The sequence below is a fragment of the Salmo trutta genome, chromosome 1, assembly GCF_901001165.1.
Source record: "Salmo trutta chromosome 1, fSalTru1.1, whole genome shotgun sequence".
Taxonomy (NCBI): Eukaryota; Metazoa; Chordata; class Actinopteri; order Salmoniformes; family Salmonidae; genus Salmo; species Salmo trutta.
Window position 1 is genome coordinate 28,484,582 of NC_042957.1, and position 19,287 is coordinate 28,503,868.

The 19,287-nt window shown below is 44.1% G+C and overlaps 2 protein-coding genes across 3 annotated transcripts in view; one reads left to right on the forward strand and one right to left on the reverse strand.

The window, feature by feature from the left end:
• Positions 1-7,374, forward strand: part of dcbld1 (discoidin, CUB and LCCL domain containing 1) — a 43,536-nt gene extending 36,162 nt beyond the window's left edge. Inside the window, exons 14-15 of the mRNA XM_029752085.1 lie at positions 203-322; positions 5,489-7,374. Coding sequence (XP_029607945.1) covers positions 203-322; positions 5,489-6,051 — 683 coding nt within the window. The 3' untranslated portion in view covers positions 6,052-7,374. The remainder of the gene's footprint in view (positions 1-202; positions 323-5,488) is intronic.
• Positions 7,375-8,625: 1,251 nt separating this feature from the next.
• On the reverse strand, positions 8,626-18,860 carry gopc (golgi-associated PDZ and coiled-coil motif containing). 2 transcript variants are annotated; one of them, XM_029752086.1, is made up of 9 exons: positions 18,115-18,859; positions 14,908-15,072; positions 14,355-14,378; positions 13,264-13,439; positions 12,766-12,931; positions 12,563-12,658; positions 12,271-12,435; positions 11,587-11,755; positions 8,626-11,264 (listed from the first exon to the last, which is right to left on the reverse strand). In XM_029752086.1, exons 1-9 carry the CDS (start codon positions 18,382-18,384, stop codon positions 11,146-11,148), a joined length of 1,350 nt encoding a protein of 449 aa, XP_029607946.1. In that variant the 5' UTR covers positions 18,385-18,859; the 3' UTR covers positions 8,626-11,145. The 2 variants fall into 2 exon arrangements, with proteins under 2 accessions (XP_029607946.1, XP_029607947.1); XM_029752087.1 differs by lacking the exon at positions 14,355-14,378 and having other exon boundaries at positions 18,115-18,860.
• Between the last annotated feature and the right edge of the window lie 427 nt (positions 18,861-19,287).

Genomic DNA, 19,287 nt, shown 5'->3' on the forward strand with positions numbered 1-19,287 from the left:
CTTTAATGAAACTACCAGAGCCCATTTGTTGATCTGTGACAACATGTCTGTGCTGTGTAGTGGGGGGTTGTGGTTAGTGAAAATTCAGTCAGGCCTAGGCTTGCATCTGGAGCTTATATCTGTGCTCTCTCTCCATGCTGGAGTCCTGTCATTATGTCTGTCTGTCTGTGGAGTTGTCTTTTTACTGCCTGCCGGCCCTCAGGTTGCTGGAAGCAGATCAAGCACCCGTTTGCCAGGCACCAGTCCACAGAGTTCACGATCAGCTACAGTTCAGAGAAAGACCCAATACAGAAACTAGACCTGGTCACCAGCACCATGGCAGGTGAGGACACATGCACTCACTGAGACGTGCGTCCATACTCCCACGCTTCCAATCATCACAACTCAAGAGACTGAGGCACCCATGGAAGTGAATATAGAACCACTCTGTGGAGGCACCACTAGGGCTGTGGCGGTCAAGGAATTTTGTCAGCCAGTGATTGTCAAACAAATAACTGCCCGTCCCATGGTAATTGACCGTTAATTAACATGAACACTTTTAGCATCTCCTGGCTTCCACACACAACCTATAAGCCACTGATGTAGACCTTTGGAACATCTACATTTTAATAAATCCAGTCTTATAAATCCATGTAATATAGCCTACACCTTCACAATAAAGCCATTATTTATTTTAGACAGGTCTAAAGAAACATGATATGAAGAAAATGTAGTCCATTTAAGAAGAACAGAATAGCATACTCTGAGTTGTCCTTATGTTAGGCCGTGATCTGACTATGCCATATGGCTGTGGGCTACACTAGTTCAAAATCAAATCAAATTTATTTGTCACATACACATGGTTAGCAGGTGTTAATGCAAGTGTAGCGAAATGCTTGTGCTTCTAGTTCCGACCATGCAGTAATATCTAACAAGTAATCTACCAATTCCACAACAACTACCTTGTACACACAAGTGTAAAGGAATGAATACGAATATGTACATAAAATTCCGTGGCTTTATATTATTTTACAAAGCTGAATAAAATAGAAAGGATATTTTCTCCGAACGATTTCATGGAGTATGCACATGTGGCTTTTCTGTGTTGAGCGGTTAACAAAGAAATTGGTACTCCTATATGCTTAATTTAGATTCATTAATGTAACTTTAATTATTCTACAAACGTAGGGCTATATGTTTGGATTTTTAATACATTCTATGGCTGCATGATGCAACTCCAATGATTTGAAAAAAGTCACATTAAAGGCATGAGTTCTGCTTTGTTTTTTGCGCAGGCTGTACACACTTCATCAGTCTCTCATTCACAATTTAACAAGCACTTGATAATGCCTCGAATTTCCCAGCAGAATCCCCTTTGCGTGTCTGTAATGCCTCCTAAAAAATCCATACCTTTTGTGGCCGTTGTACACTGGGGCTAAATATAATAATAATTATAATTCCCTTCTCCCTGGCTGCTGCATGCTCTGAAGCACCTCTTACTCACATGGCTCTCCATCACGTGATCCGGTCTTTCTCACAGGCTACAAGTGAAAACCGACACATTGGAGACATAACTGCTCACACTCTTATCCAATTCCGAGGTGCATATTGAAGATATTGGAAGAACTGTCCACATTTACTTTGTCAGCCAACTAGATGAGTAGGCCTAACGAACAGCAAAAGCACTAGCCTATCTCCTATCCCACATAGTATAAAAGTTGATTTATTCTATTCTGTGTGAGAAATAAATATTCCAAACATAGATCCCAAATGAATACAACCACTAGCATCAAAAAACCTTTTTTACGCAATGAGGCTGACGCAACAGTTCAGAACATTTACCTTAAAATGTTAATAAACTATTAGGCTATTTCTTCACATTATAAGTGCAGCAATGTGCATACGGCAGTAGGCTATAAGCGCGAATGTTCCATTAGCGGAAAACACCATTATCAAAAGTGACCCCAAATGCGATTATGCTTGTAATGCTTTTATTAAATGTGCATTTTTATGGTGAACATTTTCTTCCCCAAACTTGAAACTCATGCGCTGTTTATGTATGCCAGTTAGGCTCTAATGTTCTTCATTTTAAAACGTTATTTGGCCACTTTAGTTGTGATACCAACCTTATTAAAACATGGGTGAGTCGCAAAAAAAAGACTTTGTTTCTTATGCTGGTGATAATAGATAATTCACAAGTGATAGGCTAGTATTCTCACCCATCAGACTATTCTTGATTTAATCTTGTTTTTACACATACTAAATAATATATGTGTGAAATTTGTTTTGATTTAGAATGGACCATTATCATGCACCTGTCTCGAAACAGGGGCAGCGGGAAATGCACGTCATCTATGCACTTAAATAGCGAATGGAGGACGCTTTTCCCGTGGTTCATTTTCATGCCAGCCAGGTAGGCTGTTGTAAAGAGAAACAATGTGCTAAATATTAGGGCTGGGCGATATGGCCAAAATCTCATATCCCGATATAAACTCAGCAAAAAAAGAAAAGTCCTCTCACTGTCAACTGCGTTTATTTTCAGCAAACTTAACATGTGTAAATATTTGTATGAACATAACAAGATTCAACAACTGAGACATAAACTGAACAAGTTCCACAGACATGTGGCTAACAGAAATGGAATAATGTGTCGCTGAACAAAGGGGGGTCAAAATCAAAAGTAACAGTCAGTATCTGGTGTGGCCACCAGCTGCAGTAAGTACTGCAGAGCATCTCCTCCTCATGGACTGCACAAGATTTGCCAGTTCTTGCTGTGGGATGTTACCCCACTCTTCCACCAAGGCACCTGCAAGTTCCCAGACATTTCTGGAGGGAATGGCCCTAGCCCTCACCCTCTGATCCAACAGGTCCCAGACATGCTCAATGGGATTGAGTTCCAGGCTCTTCGCTGGCCATGGCAGAACACTGACATTCCTGTCTTGCGCACAGAATGAGCAATATGGCTGGTGGCATTGTCATGCTGGAGGGTCATGTCAGGATGAGCTTGCAGGAAGGGTACCACATGAGGGAGGAGGATGTCTTCCCTGTAACGCACAGTCTTCCCTGTAACGCTCATCAGTCCGATGATGCTGTGACACACCGCCCCAGACTATGACGGACCCTCCACCTCCAAATTGATCCCACTCCAGACTACAGGCCTCGGTGTAACGCTTATTCCTTCGACGATAAACTCGAATCCGACCATCACCCCTGGTGAGACAAAACCGTGACTCGTCAGAGAAGAGCACTTTTTGCCAGTCCTGTCTAGTCCAGCGACGGTGGGTTTGTGCCCATAGGCGACGTTGTTTCCGGTGATGTCTAGTAAGGACCCGCCTTACAACAGGCCTACAAGCCCTCAGTCCAGCCTCTCTCAGCCTATTGCGGACAGTCTGAGCACTGATGCAGGGATTGTGCGTTCCTGGTTTCTTATTACATTTTGAATTTTACTCAACAAATAAAAGGTTACTTCTCCTCTTATTTAGAACCTTTGTGCAAATTTTCTATTAAGCATGTAATAAAATATTAATGTATAAAAAGGTAAATAGAAAACACTTCAACTATAGTTGCAAACAAAATAAATATAGGCCTAAAATATATGTATTTATTTTGGGGGGCTTGCCCACTTTGCTTGTTATTTTGGCATTTAATACATGTCACAAATCAATTTGGTACCTTGGGCCGAGTGTTAGCACCAACTCACGAAACCCCCGTTTCTCGACCGTGTAAATTGGGGCCATGTCTTTGCAGATGTAAGTTGTAACGGCAGCTGTTATCTCCTTCCATCTTTGATTCTTTGCCATAGGGTTTGCTGCGGGCAAAAGCCTCTTGCAACGTCTGAGTTGGGGGTTTGTTTTGAGCACTCGACAATTTTTTTTGTCTCATCCGTAGACTTTCACCGTACTGTTTCACATGATTATTGCGTAGGTGGTAAAAGAGGTTAGTGGTGTTTGAGCCTGTTGTCGGGACCGGCCTGTGGCATAATTTGCAGAGGACTGTTTTCTGGTCCGTGTCAGACTTTTCATACCCAAACCACTTCCATGCGAAGGAAGTAGCCCCTCTTTTAGGTACGAGCTCCGTGTCTCCGTGCTCTATGTCACGTTCACTCTCCTCTATGTTTGTTTGTGTTGCAAATTTCCTTTCACACGGCACGTGTGGAAGAACACAAAGCGTCGTCCAATTGACTTAAAATATTGCCGTATAGAGTGTGATTTGCGACACAATGAAATAAACGAGAGCATAATATGAAACGATATACTTTTTTTTATCGTCACACGATATACATCGTCATATTGCCCAGCCCTACTTAATATTAGGAAAAGCCTATAGAAAGCTGATGGGATCCTCCTCTGTTTAGTAGAGGCCAACACTGTTTTCTCACCCAATTGCATAGCCCATAGAAATGTTTTACAACATGAGCTCATGGGCTCTCATGAAGTGTTTGATTCGATTTTCGATTACATTTACATTGATGTCAGAGTGATTAGAGGGACAATAGAGTGCTGAGTACCAGGCAGTTATCAAGTTTGGTAGGCTACTAATGACCATCAGCAGCATCAGAGCCTGGAGAAGCCTAATCACCGTGACTAAATGATCACATGGAATTTGACTCCCTTCATGACTTGTGACTGCCGGTGTGGCGGTAATACAGTCACCGTAACAGCCCTAGGCACCACCACCTGCTATTGAACTTCCATCTTCCTTCACGAGAGGCTGGGTTACTTGTATTGATACATAATTACTCCATCACCCAGGCAGTGTGTGTGGTGGTAAAGCTCTCCACTCTTTACAGACAACCCCATTCACAGTAACTGTGACCCTTCTCGCACGCACAATTCTCTGCTTTACAGTTCTCTGCTCACTCCATGGCCAAGGTAATCTAGAACTCATTGTAAGCTCCTGGCTCAGTGTGTGAACCGACCATACAAAGTAAGAAGACATCACACAATGGCCTGAAAAGCCAGTTGACGATCCTCTCTTCTCTGGCTCTTATCAGTAATTACATGTAATTCTTGGTAAGCTGGAGAGGGTTTGATCATTAAAGCTGGAGCCAGTAGGAGGCTAGCCAGTGTAATCCTTGACTTTGGAAAGTCCTCTAGTAGTCTGCTGAATAGTTCCTGACTGGCTGAGAGGCAGCCAGATGAATAATGGCCTACTGCTACTGTTAATAATCCACAGCTTCCCTTCAGGGCACCAATTATTGATGATTCACATACTCTGCCAGGGTTGAATATTCTATATTTAGATAAATCACAGGCTCCCTGTGCACTGTAAACCTGCTACCTGTATATGCAGATAAATCAAAGAGATAATGTCCGTGTTGAAAAAGTGGTGTCCTTTTTTATCTATAACAGAGTCATGTTATTCATTATAACTGAGTGAAAACAATTTAAGTTGGTGTTTTAATATGCTCATTCCAAAACAGATTGGCACGTTTGATCACCGGGGCACTGGTAATAAAGTTGGTAGTATTCAGTTCTGTTCTTAAGTGGCTTGTGTCCTTGTCCTCCAGAGTACCAGCAGCCTCTGATGATTGGTGTTGGCACAGTGGCCAGGAAGGGCTCTACGTTCCGGCCTATGGACACGGAGACCAAGGAGGATCCTAGCAACCCCTCCACCCACTACGACTACCTGCACACAGCCAACCAGTATGCCCTGCCTCTCACCAACCAGGAGCCAGAGTACGCCACGCCCATCATCGAGCATCACACCTTCCACAAGGACGGGTTCCTGCCCGACCCGGCTAGTTACAGCGTCCCAGGTGTGGTCCTCAGCAAGACCCCATCTTTTAAAACCCTGGACAGGAAGGCAGGGGTGGGCTCCTCCGGGGGCTACCAGTTGCCCCAGCTCAAAATAGACCGGGGACACAGTAACTCTGAGGGGGTCTACGACAGCCCCAAGGTGAACAAGCCTGTGGGCCAGAGCAGTGGCCTCTCAGACTACCAGAGGCCCCAGGCCAAGCCGGCCGTGCTGGAAACCTACTCCACCCCCAGGGACTGTGTGAGGGTGGCTCCCACCATGGGCCACAGGCCGGACCATAGACCAGACCCTGAGGGCAGTTCTGGAGGAACCTGAAGATGGAACATGTCTGGGACTACAGGACTAAACTGTCAAACTATGATTTTGATCAGTTCACGGCCGTTTTAGACTGCGCTTACTGTAGCAAACATAATCGGTAAATTATTTCTCAACTGACTTTCGGAATGTGGGAGACGACAGTGTTTGTGTTTGTATCTGAGGCTGTGCTGGCAGACATATTGTGAATAAGAAAATACAGATGGTTACTTTAACTGTCCTATTTTTTTTTAAGGGGTGGGGGGATTTATTAAAAAGCAAATGGTGATGGAGACAGGAAATGTCCTGAAAATTGGAAAATACCTCTCCTCATTCTCAACTGTGACTGATGCTTGTGACTGTAACATACATTAAGATATAATGTGACTTCGTTCCTAAACTGTACAGTATATTTTGAGGTCATGATAAAGCTTTCAGAATCTCTCGGTCTGAGGTTAAGCTGCTTTCAGCAGGGAGGCATAGAGGAAGCAGAGTGCTTTATTAAGTAAAGCAGTACCCCAGTTAAAAGTGGTAGATTTGTCCCCAGGGGGTCCTACTATAGGATGTTTTACAAAGTCAGTCTGTGCTCTTAACAAAGAATTGTAAGTACACACTGTGAATGAAGTGACTGAAAGGACTGGTGTCGCTGCATGGAGTCCCCCACAATGGGGGCTTTGTCACCATGTTGCAGGGGGCTCTGTGCTCTGAAGCCCACGGCTGCGTCGCTGCTCTGTATCAGTCTGGAGGCAGATCTGGTCAGTGTGATCAGAGAGCCAATGAAAAGGCAACGGGAGAGTGTTTACAGTTAGTCTGGCATATTGAGAAACGCCCAGCAGGGGATTTAGGAGAGTAAACTGGACTACAACACATCACAAAGCTGTGTTTTTAGATGCTCTGTTTAACTGGACATGGTGAAGAACTACTATACAGGCCAGATCCATTTAAATGGATCTTGAATACAAAGCCATGTTGAATGGTACCGATACTACAGTCTAATCGATTGTGTATAGGTGTGTACATACAAGTGCGCAGTTTGAAAATGTATATTGCCAAGAGGAAAGAAAAAAAAAGAAATGAAAAATGCTGTCGACTGTATTTAAAGCACCTGTGAGTGTGGTGTTGCTGCTGTGTACTGAAGACAAAACTTAGGATGGAGCTAAGAACTCTTTCGTTTCTGTGAAATATTTTTGGGAGATCTTTTCAGCTGGGTTGTATGTACATGTACTGCGAGAAGTTATTCTCTACAGACTCTCTCTGTGATATGTCACTCTCATTCAAAACGTTCTGTGTGTCTACTGCATGTTGGCTGTAAGCTGAGCCCTGAATAAAAACACCAGCAGTTAACCTCTTCATGTCAAGCTCTCTTTACTATGTGAAAATGTGTTTCTCAGCAGCCGTAGCCTCGGCCCTAGGATGCCTGGCATTCCAGTCCCGGCGCCCAAAGAAGCAGGAAGCTACAGGATCCCCCCCACCTCCACTCAGCCTGTGTCTGTCTGTGGAGGAATGTGGCAGTTTGGTGTCAGTCGTGGGGAAGCAGCTGATGATCAGCGACACTGCTGCTGCCCAGTCCTCCCAGCTACGGGCCCACCCGAGGGGAGAGAGCTGGGTTGTGGGGGGTATGACGGCCTCTCTGAGGACCCTGATAACACGTCACTGGTCTCTTCAGAAGCGGGGGGGGTAGGGTGATGGTCTGATGGAGATAGACTAGGCTTGAGTAGAACCTGTTTTGTGGCTGTGCTGAGAGAGTGTGTGTGTGAGGTGGTGTCTGCCAGTAGGCTCGGCTTGGTCGTTCACACAGGGGTGTGGAACACTGTTTACACCTCCAGCCTCCAACCCAAAGCTACATGAAAGCTCAGACTCAGAGCAGCTCTCTGTGAACACACTGCTCCTAGCTATTCAGCTTATCCCCTTAAATTCCAGTCATGTCTCTTCTTGCAGACTGCTGACTTTGTTCATATGAGCTTGAAGAGTATGGCCTTTTTTCTATTGCATACTACTCAAGTCCTCTGTATCCTCAAAACCAGTTGGATGAGAGCCTGATGTCCCTCCCCTCTGACCTTCTCCTCCAATGGGTTTTGAGGAGATGAAAGGACGTGAGGAGTATGCAATTGATTGATGGCCTATCTGTTTTGTACTGTGCCTCCCATCTAAACATTCTAAATGGCTTAAACGGTTCAAATCTAAAATTGGAGCCTATTTAAAAGTATTTGGCTTACAAAAAAAAATGTTTTTACCATAACTGTCTAAGATCATCAGCAGTTTGAATCAAAACTTTTAATTAGCAACATTTTTACTATGCTTGTTACTATTAATCACTGAATAATTGCCATTAATGTTGCCGTTTTCATGTATGGATAAACCTCAGACTGTACCGAGTGGTTCAACAGTTTACATCTCCCCCTGGTGTTCATTGTGGTTCACTGAACAAAAGCAATATTATTAGTAACAATAATAAACAGATCAGAAAAAATGACTTCCAGTTAATCATTCTGTTCCTCATTCAAACATTTGGATCTTCACATTTCAACCTAGTGAAGATTGAATCGTTCAAGCGATCTGAACCCTGACGGCAGGGCGGGCTATCCACAGACCACATTGGGCAAATACATTTGTTTATTTAACGTTGTTATACATTACGAACAGATATTTCAGAGACCCCTTTTAAAATAATAAAATAACATTAAGAAAACAAGGTCGGGTAAAAAACTGTGTACAAAAAGGGAGCCTTTGTTCCTTCAGGCGAAATCACTGGCAACAAGCGGAAAGATGAACATTCTTCATGGCATGACATGCAGCGCCAGTGTTGGGATGACGCCTCGGTCTCTAGTGCCGCTCTGTCATTTCACTAACGTTAAGCAGGGAACTGTCCATGGCTTGGACACATCCTTCATGCAGAGCATTTGAGTTAGATCAAAGCGCAAATTACATCCAAAACCAAAACCGGACCTGCAGTTTAGCCTCACTGATAAGAAATGGCCATGAATGAGATCAACATTAGAACACAAGGCTGCAGATTGTCATGATCACCCCCCCCCAAAATCACTCCATGGGGGTACATTTGTAATAAGTAGAGATGCTACTACAGTAGCTAAATTCCAATATGATCAACAGAAATGCACTGATTTATTTTAAAATAGCTAATACATTAATATAGCATATACAGATTTATTTCTATAGTCTATGATAGTTTCTGAATTTGAATAAATGGATCGTGCGTTAAAACGTTCTATTGCTATTAACCTTTGCATATACAGAAACCTTTTGGTTGTGTAAAATTAATTGAAGAAAGCTGGAAAACAAACCCATCACTCATAAGGTTACCAACCTATGCCAGACTGTACATAGATTTTTTTCTATTGTGTTATTGACTGTACGTTTGTTTATGTGTAACTGTTGTTTTTGTCGCACTGCTTTGCTTTATCTTGGCCAGGTCGCAGTTGTAAATGAGAACTTGTTCTCAACTGGCCTACCTGGTTGAATAAAGGTGAAATAAATCAATTGAAAAAAGATAATATCAGAACACAGCGCAGCAGACACACTGTGGTAGGTCATCTTTGGGTCCTAACGAGTCTGAAGACACAGTTTGACTGCCACTGATACAAGACCACAGCACACCAGCAGTAGAGAAGGGTGGGAAAACCAACCAGCGATGGACGTTTGGGAGATGCATACAAAAGGCAAGCTATGTACTTTGTGTTAAAAAGGGACTAGAACAAAGGTAGTTAAAAAGGAGAAATCCTAGTTGAGTTTAAGAGAGGAAAAATAAAGACATTGCACTTCTAACTTCTGGCAGCGTGACAATAACTGAAAAGACAAGATTTGGCCCTCCAATCCAGTGTCCCTATTTTGTCCTTTTGAGTTGTCCCCGACTGCTCACTTCCTCTTACAGGCGACTCACTTTGCAGTGCTTTATACACACACTAATCATATTGTCGGTGTAATGTTGAAGATATAGCCCAACTTTGCAAACACTGGTCAGTTAAACACCATTAATTATGATAATGCGCTTTTAGTATAAGAGCTGTTTCAAAATAACTGACATTTCAGCCTGTTTTTGTGGGATGGAGATTTTGCCTGCTTGGTGACATCACCAGGTGGTAAATTTGTTAATAGACCAATAAGAGAGTTCCAAACCTCTCTGCCAATAACAGCTAGTTTTCACCTCCTCACTCAAACCACTCACAGTTCTAGCAAAATTCTTGCTTGAGAAACTGCTCTTGCTAAGGAGCAATTTGTTTCTATTTAACCATTTTAATTGAAAGTAAATCACATGAAATTATTTTATATTGAGATTTACATTTTTTTTTTTTTTTAAACCTGGTGCACTGGGCCATTAAAGAAAAACATTGTGTAATGAGTCCTCAGAGGACTGAAAAACAGATGTATCCAGCGTTTAAACACTGAACTATGGTGACATTCTGTGAAACCATTCATCAAACACAGACGGAACACCCTCATAGTTGATATAGTTAGAATTCTTTCCCCGTACATTCTGTTTTGACATAAAGTAGGTGAATGTAGCTCTCTCATATTCTGAACACTAAGGACTAGGCCTACTGGTAGGTGGATCTTAGTGCGGTGCAGGTTGGACGTGGGATTCAACATCGATATCATAATCAGTGGTAGAAGATGAACATTCAAGTTGAGGGTTTTTCTCTCATCTACAGTAGCTACATGTGGAAGAGAGAAATAAAAGACAACATTTATGAAGGGAGAAGATCTTTCTCGGCCTTGTAAAATAGTATTCATTACCAGCAGGGCAGTCCCAGTAAGGTAGTGTAGTCAGTGTGGGGGCAAAAAGGATCAGTAACTATACACAGAGAAAAATACCACTCAGCTGAGGGATTTACCATCCATCGATTCTACCGTCTTCTCCAAACTAGACCCACATCCTCTCCTCAATATCGGGTCTCATCTCATTGGCTCCTCACCACCGCACGAAGATAGTGACGTGAATTCAACAGAGCTCCGAGTGTGTTTCCATAACAACTTAAGGATGAGTCAACTCTATCCCCACATATATCCTCCGGGGGACTCTGGTGCAGTCCAGTCTCTCAGATCTCATACAGCATAGTACACAAACACACATGCACTTCAGTCGTTCAGCTCCTCCCTCTATGACGAGCTCTCTCCGGACTCAGCAGCCTTAGCCAGGGTCTCCTCCGATGGCGTCTCACTGGAGATCCCGGTGTCTCCGTTCTCCGGACTGTCAATCACTGACATCTTCTCCAGAGCTGCAGCAGTAGGCACAGAGAGAGAGAGACGGACAGGAATACACTCTCTCTTTACTGGAGCATCTACCATCACATTCTGTGGGCATTTCAGGTGGATGAAACGCTACATTTTCGGTTCATTCACATATGCTCATATGGCATTTTGGCACTCTTTAAAGTCCATTTTCACATCAACACAAAGACTCCCATTTGTATAAAGCAAGCGAAATGTGAAGTAAGACGACACTGTTTAAAATGCACGCACATTAAAATGAAGCCATACTACTATGAAAACAATGTGTTGGTTTTCCACGAATAATGAGGTACAGTAGACATAACTTACCTTGTAGCGAGTCTGCGGTGCCGTTGTTCCTGCTGGCGGCTGACCCCTCCTCCAGCTCATCCAGGTAGAGCCGGTAGCGATGGCCGCCGTCATCCTCATACTCCACGTTCTCATCGTCAGAGTCCACCTCCGGGGCCACGTACACCACCTCAAACTCTATCTCTCCCCTCTGGAGGAGACACACACACACACACAGAGGGTGAGACAAAACTTAACAAGAGCTTACTTCGTTCATTTGTTGGTTTGCTGAGGCATGATTAACTGCCCCCCCCAATGCACAGCAGCAGTCCCGCAGGCTAAATTGACTAACCCCCAGCATGAACCTTCATGAACCTCCGGTTGTAGGCTGACTGTTTTAAAGACAGGAGAGATGACTGACTCTCAGTAAAAGCTTTAACCCCCAGGCTAACCACTAAATGGTCACAGACTCACAAAAAAAGATGTCACCAACTCAATAAAGGCTTTTGAAATCACAAAAGGAATGTCTTAGCTTTTTACTATGGTTTTACTTAGCCTGTTCCCTTAGTGTACATGTACCAACGCTTCAATGCAGTCATTATGTCATACATGTATCGCATGACAACAAACATAACAAAGCAAACATATCTGGACCAGCAGGCTAAGTTTGCCTGAATTCAAGACGCGAGCACTCAGCCCTTCTCTCTCCCAGGAGCCGAGTCTGACCTGTTGTGAGAGGATGGTGACGGCTTCCTTGTGTTTGGCGTCCCTCAGGTTGATGCTGTTGACAGCCAGGATGGCATCGCCCACATGGAGCCCCCCACAGCGCTCCGCAGGCTGGGTAGGATGGATCTCTGAGATCAGGATGGGCACCCCGTGTTCCTTACCACCCTTTCCATCCGGAAATAAGACATACACACACATATTAAGGTATGGACCATGACAGATGAGCAACACAATACGGGTTAAGACATAGCATTTAACACTTTCTGGTTTGGGCTAAATTGGTGGAGGTTACCGTGATAGAAATTCCAAGTCCCTCGTGATCTTCTTTGGCCAGCACTACTTTACGAATAGGACCAACTCCTTGGGTCTTCTTCAGTACATCTGTTTCCTGAGGGAGAGATCAAACAGTAAAATAAATAGTGAAAAGAAAACAGTAAAAATACCTTAACTACAATTAAGATCAATCCCCTAGCGATGGCTCTGATGTCCACTCACATGCCCTACTGGAGACGGTAGGGGTTTCTTGGGGTCGTTGCGCCCCCTGCAGGCTCGGATGACTGTCTTGTGGCGGTGGAGGTGGATCTCAGCCTCCAGCTGGTTCCATAGTTTGTCATGAGCGGGCCCCTTCATGTCCCGACCCAGTAACTGGATCTGCTGAACTCTGGAGACAACGGACCCAAAGACAACCAGTTACTCTCTATTTCAAATCTGCTTGCTTCTGTTTGTGGAAAAATGGATATGACCCTGATCGGGGGTTAAATTGGGAATTTGGAGGGGAAGATCCTATTTGCGTTATGTCAAGATTAGGGTGGGAGCTGGAGCTAGGGTCGGAGCTGGAGCTAGGGTCGGAGCTGGAGCTAGGGTCGGAGCTGGAGCTAGGGTCGGAGCTGGAGCTAGGGTCGGAGCTGGAGCTAGGGTCGGAGCTGGAGCTAGGGTCGGAGCTGGAGCTAGGGTCGGAGCTGGAGCTAGGGTCGGAGCTGGAGTTAGGGTTACCTTCCAGCCAGTTCTTTGTCCAGGTACTTGGCTGCCAGTCTGGCCCCATAGACCTCAGCCTGCAGTACGGCGATGTGCCTGCGGAGGGCCTCATTCTCCTTCTTATGCAGCTTGACCTCTGCCTCCAACTTCACTTCCTTCACCTTCTCCTTCTTGTTGGCCTGCAGCTCCCTCTCCTGTCACACACACACGCACAAAGAGAAATGGTTGAGTTAAACTCTACAGAGAAAGATAGAGCGCAAGTGCTTTACTCCTGTCCGCTTTGGCACTTTGCTGTACAGAGACCCATCCCTGCTCCACTGAGGAGTCAGAGAGAATGGGCCATGACTGGAGGTTGGAGCAGTCTCCTCTGATCAACATTAGAGGAAGCGCAGCTGACAGGCACTGCAGCCGGCCCGCAGGACAGGGAGCAGGAAAAGAGCAGTCCACTGCTGCATCCTCACAGGCTGGGCTGCAGCCACAAAGACCACGTCACAGACAAACATGGATACAATACACAGTATCGATGAAGCAGAAATTAAATATCTACTTGACGACAAAATACACAAACAAGATAGGTGACTGTGGGTTTGGCTGTCGTAAGTTCAAAGCCTTGACACTTCTGCTGATTAAGAATGAACAACACGCAAACTGGGTTACTCACACACACACACACACACACACACACACACACACACACACACACACACACACACACACACACACACACACACACACACACACACACACACACACACACACACACACACACATATCCTGGAAATCATTGACTTCCCTTTGCGCTTTTTTTGACTATTGAAACAAAACACGTTCCAAATATCAAAACATGCACGTTCCAATCAAATGGGGCAACACGGACATACATGAATAGGCAATAACAGACAATGCAACAAAGCTACAATAATTCCAGATCTGTTGTCACTGTCAGTCATTGCTAGCATGAGCCCCATAGACAGCCTGTTGGACTTGTTGATGAACTGTTGTTAGCAAGAGCAGGAAAAGACAGAACTTGAGGGTGGGATGAGTACAGACACAGACGCACAGCTATCCCCAACCAAAAAAACACACACAGAGGACATGCACACACTTACCATCTCCTCCACTGAGGGAACAGGCTTAAGGTGAGAAGAACAGAGAAGGGGTCAGAGGTTAGAAAATCACAGCCAAGCAGTGGGGAAGAATGCGACCATTTACCACCACTTTACAGGCCCACTGGAACCTTAGCAGGTATACCATAAAATACTTTAGCAGTCTAAGATTCAGGTACAGTAATGCATCAACAACGGTAAAAAAAGGTATTTGTATTTCTTCCCAAGAATGTCCAAGACGCATACAGATAATTCTATTCTCGGATGGAACAGCGGGGCGGCAGCGTAGCCTAGTGTGTTAGAGTGTTGGACTAGTAACCGAAAGGTTGCAAGATCGAATCCCCAAGCTGACAAGGTAGAAATCTGTCGTTCTGCCCCTGAACAAGGCAGTTAACCCACCGTTCCTAGGCCGTCATTGAAAATTAGAATTTGTTCTTAACTGACTTGCCTAGTTAAATAAAGATACATAAATAAGAAACCTTGAAACCACAGTAGGACACACGTAGTAGAAACTAGAGAGTAGTGTGGGTGTGAGGGTGTGTGGTCGCTGCCCTACCATCCTGTCTTTGATGGAGTCCGAGTCCACGGTCTGTCCAGCCTTGGCGTGAAGCTGCAGCTGCATGGCATGGAGCTGGAGGAGCTGGTCGTGGACCTCCCTCTCCACCACCACCTTCTCTGCCTGCACGTCAGTCAGCTCCGATCGCAGGCCAACCAGCTGAGCCTGGAGGAGAGGGGGAGAGAGTCAGACAGAGTTACATAATCGTACGCTTCTTCAGACTTCCTAGATTCTTAGGAACCCTCAAGTGTAGCAGGCCCACATCATTATCCAGCACGAATCAAATTCCATTGTTGATTTTTCCCGTTTTCATTTCCACTCTGTTCTCTATCAGATTTTTCAATACTATTTTTCTTAGAAAGCAGGCTCCTTGTTATTCAAGCCTGAATGAATTGTGCCAAAATGAATTGGCCTACAGATCTTGCACTGAAGGTTGTCTATTGTACACAACAAAATATAATTTGTGCTCGTCTCTGGAGCTTATTCAGCTGGGCAACATGGGAAGCAGAGTTGAGTGCAGAGAACAATTCATCTATTTATTTATGCCATTGAACTGGGGCCACCTGCATGTCACAGCTGTAGGAATGAATTGATCCACAGTATGCTTTGAATAAGGTTAGGATTCCCTCCACCTATGATGATGAAAGAGGAGTGTGATTATATCATGCGAATCTAACTGAATACTAAACAACCTGTCTCCTAAATGATTTATCAATCATCATCCTCAGACAGAGACTCGTCTATCATTGCAGTAATCAGGCAGGCCTTCATTATAATAGAGACCCAGTCTAAATCAAACAGGCCTAGAATATTCTATAGTACCACCCACCATTTAAGACAGTTTAGCCTGTATTTACTCCTCAAATGTAGGGGAGTAGGGGAAAAATGTTAAAATAATTCAGGACATTAGGAGTGTGTGTGTCTGCCTCTATTCAGACTGAGACAGCCCACATGTCTGGACACACAGGTGGCAGTATGCTACATCAGGAGAAACATTAGCCTACACAGTGCAGCTGCTGGCATCGCACGCCAAACCAACCGACAAAATACAAAGACACATACAGACACGGACATACACACGCATGCAAGCAGACAAATGCACACACACACGTCAAAAAGGGACAGGACTTCCTGATGTGACACAGAGTGTTGGGCAAGTGTGGAATGTGTGTCTCGTGGTTGGTGTCTCTATATCCTTGCTCCTAAACACTGTGCTCTCTAAGCATGAAGGAAGGAAAAGACAGGCGTCCGGCTGACCTCTTCCTGATAAACTATACCTGAGTAACAGTCCGGAGACGAGGCTGAGGAAGTCTTAATAGCTGAGCAATCACTTTTTTATGTTTGGTAATTAATAATAGTCTAGTAGGGGAGGCCTATATAGGGCTGTTGCGGTGACCGTATTACCGCCGCATCGGCGGTCACGAGTCATGAGGACGGTCAAATTCCATGTGATCATTTAGTCACGGTGATTAGGCTTCTCCAGGCTCTGATGCTGCTGATGGTCATTAGTAGCCTACCAAACTTGCTAACTGCCTGGTACTCAGCACTCTATTGTCCCTCTAATCACTGACGACAATGCAAATGTCTTTGAAAATCTAATCAAACACTTCATGAGAACCCATGAGCTCATGCTGCGCAACATTTCAATAGGCTATGCAATTGCGTGAGAAAAGAGAGTGATGGCCTCTACTAAAAAGAGGAGAATCGCACCAGCTTTCTATAGGCTAGGCCTACTATATTTATTTCTTAACTTCCCTAATATTAAGCACTTTGCTTATATTTACAACAGGAGTATAGCCTACCTGCCTGGCATGAAAATAACCCACGGGGAAAAGCGTCCTCCATTCGCTATTTAAGTGCATAGATGACATGTATTTTTTCCCGATGCCCCTGTTTCGATACAGGTGCATGATAATGGTCCATTCTAAATCAAAACCAAATTTCACACATACAGTACCAGTCAAAAGTTTGGACACACCTACTCATTCCAGGGTTTTTCTTTATTATTTTCTACATTGTAGAATAATAGTGAAGACATCAAAACTATGAAATAACACATATGGAAACATCTAGTAACCAAAAGAATGTAGTAAACAAATATTTATTTCTCGCACAGAATAGGTCGACTTTTGTACTACGGGGGATAGTAGATTGACATAGGCTAGTGCTTTTGCTGTCCGTTACGCCTACTCATCTTGTTGGCTGACGAAAAGTAAATGTGGACATTCTTCCAATATCTTCAACATGCACCTCGGAATTTGATCCGATGTGTCTGTCTTCACTTGTAGCCTGTGAGAAAGACCCGATCACATGATGGGGCACGCAGCACTCAGGGAGATGGGCAAAACAGCCACTGGCCGCAAAAGGCATGGATTTTTGGGGGCCTTTGATGTATATTTAGCATGGGCTTCTGACCTACCCTTCCTGCTATAAACCCGATGCCTGACCTGTGGACGACCACCATCTAATATGACCATTGTATCAACCTACCATTAGCTCATAAAACTACTGTAGGCCGGTGGAAAACATGTAGGCCTAGGTAAGGATGTAACAATGCAGATCTAACCTATTTTCTCTAAATATATCTTAGAATAATTTTAAATAGTCACACACTTTGCCAGTGAACAGAAAACTGAGGCATTTCGCAAATTGCATGATAGCGGATTTTCCACAAATGATGTTTACTTTAGCCACGTCAAATAGCCTGATAGGCAATGACGTTCTAGTGTTGTTGGGGGCCAACTGCTTGTGTAAAGCCAGATTTCCTGGCCTCAGCAATATATTGAGCTGAAGCTGAAGGCTGAAATGCAGTATTAATTTACAAGCAGTAATAAGAGCTCTATGGTAGTCAGGAATTGCTGGGAAAGTCTTGTTGACAGGGTCAACTACACTCCTGATCAAACATTCATTAATGTGAGCATGGTGAGGTCATACGTGGAGTATGGGTTAGGATGATCCTTCATTTTGTTTCTCTGATCAATAGATTTGGCAACGTGGAGGGGAACTCAAATCGTGTGTGTGATGCCTGATTAACTATGTCAATTAGCTATTTCAATTGACAATCAGCTGGATGGGCAGAGACGCACTGTCATGGAAAGTGACATTCTGACAGCTATTTAATCATTCATACATTACCAGCATACCCTTACATACCAGATGATCATACACATACTTTTTAACATTGATACAACAAAAGCTTGTGCTCACCTCGACTTTGTGATTAAGTTGAAAAATCGTCTGGGCTTTGTGGCAAAGCTGAGCAAAACAGGAGCTGAGACTTGTCATCTTTTGACGACCCTCGTAGGTGAGGTCAGCTTGATCTGGATCGATTTCTCCCAGTAGTAAATCGACGTCAACAAACGCCTTGTCAAACTCCTTCTCCAGAACCTCAAGCCACCGAAACATGGACATCCCCGTGCCTGGACTGACCAGGGCAGTGCCCTGGGCTGACGGAGAGACACCGGCCGAGGCAGACATTTCAGCAGTGCAGGCTAAAGGCTTTAGCTAAATCTAGCTGGCTAACCTAGCCGCTTCGCAAATAAAAACAGCGCTTTGCCTTTGTACGTTTACTGAATCGTAATACTTGAGTTACAACGTACTCTAAATGCCCAAATCATACGAAACAGTTACGTTTCAGAAAAGACTAGCTAAATTGAATGAACTTCGTTCTTTCCCAAGCCCTAATCATATCAGGAAATCCGAAATCGGATACGGTTCATAGCTATCAGAGATGGAACAGGAAGCGAGACATCTCACTCGCTCCTTTTTTCTGGTTCATATACAAATCAATGAACTAAGCGGACCAGACCCAGCTGCTCATGCATTGGTGCCTATGGGAGAAATAACCCTTAAGCAGTCCGGAACTGTGACCATTTTTTTCAATTGTAAATGGCCTGAGTGGGAAATCTTCATTTATCCGCCACATTTTAAAGCTATGAATCGACTACAACAGTCTGCCACACAGCAGAGAAAAATATATCGATAGCAGAGATAGTCGATCTCTGTGGAGCTTTGGGACAGTTCACTGCCAAGAGGCGGAGCAGAGTAAAAGCAGAGTTGGAATTCCAGTGTTGGTAGAAGAAAACGTCACAGCTGTATCAAGTAAAGAAAAGACAAATGCAGCGGTTCATAGATGTGAGCACCTGTGTTATGAGAGTAAGAAGAGACCTATTGAAAAGTTAAAGGAGCATGGAGATGTCTTAAAAAGAAAAGGGGAGAGGCTATGGATGAGTTTTCTTCCCCTTACAAAAAATATTACAGCTTTGAAAGTGCAGTAACTGCAGTTGACTGTGGTATTTTGGACGCAGTAATTGCAGAATAACTGCAGTGTACTGCACTCTTATTGTAGTTACACTGCAAAATTACTGCATAAACTTATTT

Bases quoted from the DNA above. Each gene is read 5' to 3' on its own strand.
- gopc (XM_029752086.1), bottom strand. From the start codon at position 18,384: ATGTCTGCCTCGGCCGGTGTCTCTCCGTCAGCCCAGGGCACTGCCCTG. The intron at 14,379-14,907 runs GTAGGGCAGCGA...TCTCACCTTAAG, and splicing joins ACTCCATCAAAGACAGGATG to CCTGTTCCCTCAGTGGAGGA. The intron at 12,436-12,562 runs GTAACCTCCACC...CCGGATGGAAAG, and splicing joins GACTTGGAATTTCTATCACG to GGTGGTAAGGAACACGGGGT.